Source organism: Geospiza fortis, unplaced genomic scaffold (genome assembly GCF_000277835.1).
Source record: "Geospiza fortis unplaced genomic scaffold, GeoFor_1.0 scaffold658, whole genome shotgun sequence".
Classification (NCBI taxonomy): domain Eukaryota; kingdom Metazoa; phylum Chordata; class Aves; order Passeriformes; family Thraupidae; genus Geospiza; species Geospiza fortis.
In genome coordinates this window covers 97,574-99,223 of record NW_005054674.1, presented here as the reverse complement: position 1 = coordinate 99,223, position 1,650 = coordinate 97,574, and the positions used below count along the sequence as shown (strand labels likewise).

The window sequence follows — 1,650 nt, the reverse complement described above, 5'->3', positions numbered from 1 at the left end:
TTTCCCTTTTGTGTCCCCCTGTCCCCACAGGGTCCCCATGTCCCTGCAGGGGTCTCTGTGTCCCCACAGGACCCCCGTGCTGCCAAGAGACCCCCACACCCTACAGGGTCCCTACACCCCTTACGCTGTCCCCATGTCCACCCCAGCTCCAGCTGCCCCAAGGTTCCCAAGGCTGGGGACTGTCCCCAACGTCACCCTGGGTTCCCAAGGTCGGGGACAGTCCCCAGTGTCACCCTGAGGGGCGCCAGCCCCGTGTCCCCCCCCCCCACCACGTACGTGTCTCCTCGGGCTGGGGCCACACCCGCTCGGGTCTCCTCCTGCCCGGGGGCTTGGGGGGCTTCTGCTGCCTCCGGATGAACTCGACTGGGGACACAGAGGGTGGCACTGCTGTGTGCTGAGGGCAGGGGGGACGTGCCCAGTGCCCCCAGTGCCCCCAGTGCCCCCAGTGCCCCCAGTGCCCCCAGTGCCCCCAGTGCCCCCAGTGCCCCCAGTGCCCCCAGTGCCCCCAGTGCCCCCAGTGCCCAGGGGGCCCGCCCAGCTCCCTACAGTCCTCGTAGTCCTCCCGCTCCAGCTGCTCGTTGTAGTCCAGGGTCGGGGGCTCCGGCTCCTCGGGGACCTCTGCGGAGGAGGGACACGGGGGGTGAGGCAGGGGACAGCAGGGAGGTGGCACTTGAGACCGGGAGGGAGGCCCTGAGTTGAGGGTGGTGGCCCTGGGGCACACAGGAGGTGACACCTGGGAGCAGGGCAGGGACACCAGGGAGGAGGGAGGTGGCCCTGGCAGCAAGGGGATGGCACTGGGTGCAGGGAGGTGGTGCTGGGACAAAGGAAGGTGACATGGGGTGCAGGAAGGTGGCATTTGGGGACAGGGAGGGAGTCCCAAGACACCAGGAGATGGCCCCAGGGTGCAGAGCGGCGGCCCTGGCCTGCAGAGGAGCGTGCCCAGGACACAGGGTGGTGGCCCTGGGACTGGGCTCTCACCTGGCTCAGGGCTCCAGTCCTCCCGGCCCGGCTCCTCCTGCTCTCCTGGGGACAGGGACAGAGTGAGGGGCTGGCACAGCCACCCCAGGCCCTGCCCTGGCCCCCCAGCCCCACAGTGGGAAGGAAAGTGGGGGGACAGAGGGGAAACCCAGGGTGACGGAGCCCGGCCAGCTGTGGGGTGCTGCCAGGACGTGGGGTGAAGCTCTGTTGGGTTGAGACCCCAACCCCGACCCCACTAGGGGCAAGACGGGTGCCCCCAAACCCCACCTCGGACACCTCCATCCTCCTCCTCCTCCTCCTTGTGAGAAGGCTCCAGGAACTCGGGTATCTCTTCATCCTCCTTGCCCTGCGAGGGCTGCTGGATAGTGGGGGGGCTCGGTGCCACTGGTGGCTTCTTGCCAGAGGCCTTGGTGGCCTTGGGTGGCTTCTCCTTGGGCTTTTTAGAGCCTTTTGGGGGCTTTTCGGAGCCTTTTTGGGGTTTTTCTGAGCCTTTTGGGTTTTTTTCAGAGCCTTTGGGTGGCTTCTCCTTGGGTTTCTTGGGGGGTTTGCTCTTGCCCCGCTCCTTGTCCTTGTCCTTGTCCTTCTTGGGGCCCCGGGGTCTCTCCTTGGGTTTCTTGGGGGGCTTTTCCTTCTTGCCCTTCCTGGGTTTCTCCGGCTCCGGCAGCGACCCCG

The 1,650-nt window shown here is 67.0% G+C and overlaps 1 protein-coding gene across 1 annotated transcript in view; it reads right to left on the bottom strand.

Annotated features, from left to right (window-relative positions):
* AEBP1 (AE binding protein 1) overlaps positions 1–1,648 on the bottom strand; it is a gene marked incomplete at its 5' end in the record, with an annotated part of 6,457 nt that extends 4,809 nt beyond the window's left edge. Inside the window, 4 exons of the mRNA XM_031065086.1 lie at positions 277–363; positions 547–618; positions 979–1,023; positions 1,246–1,648. Coding sequence (XP_030920946.1) covers positions 277–363; positions 547–618; positions 979–1,023; positions 1,246–1,648 — 607 coding nt within the window. The remainder of the gene's footprint in view (positions 1–276; positions 364–546; positions 619–978; positions 1,024–1,245) is intronic.
* Between the last annotated feature and the right edge of the window lie 2 nt (positions 1,649–1,650).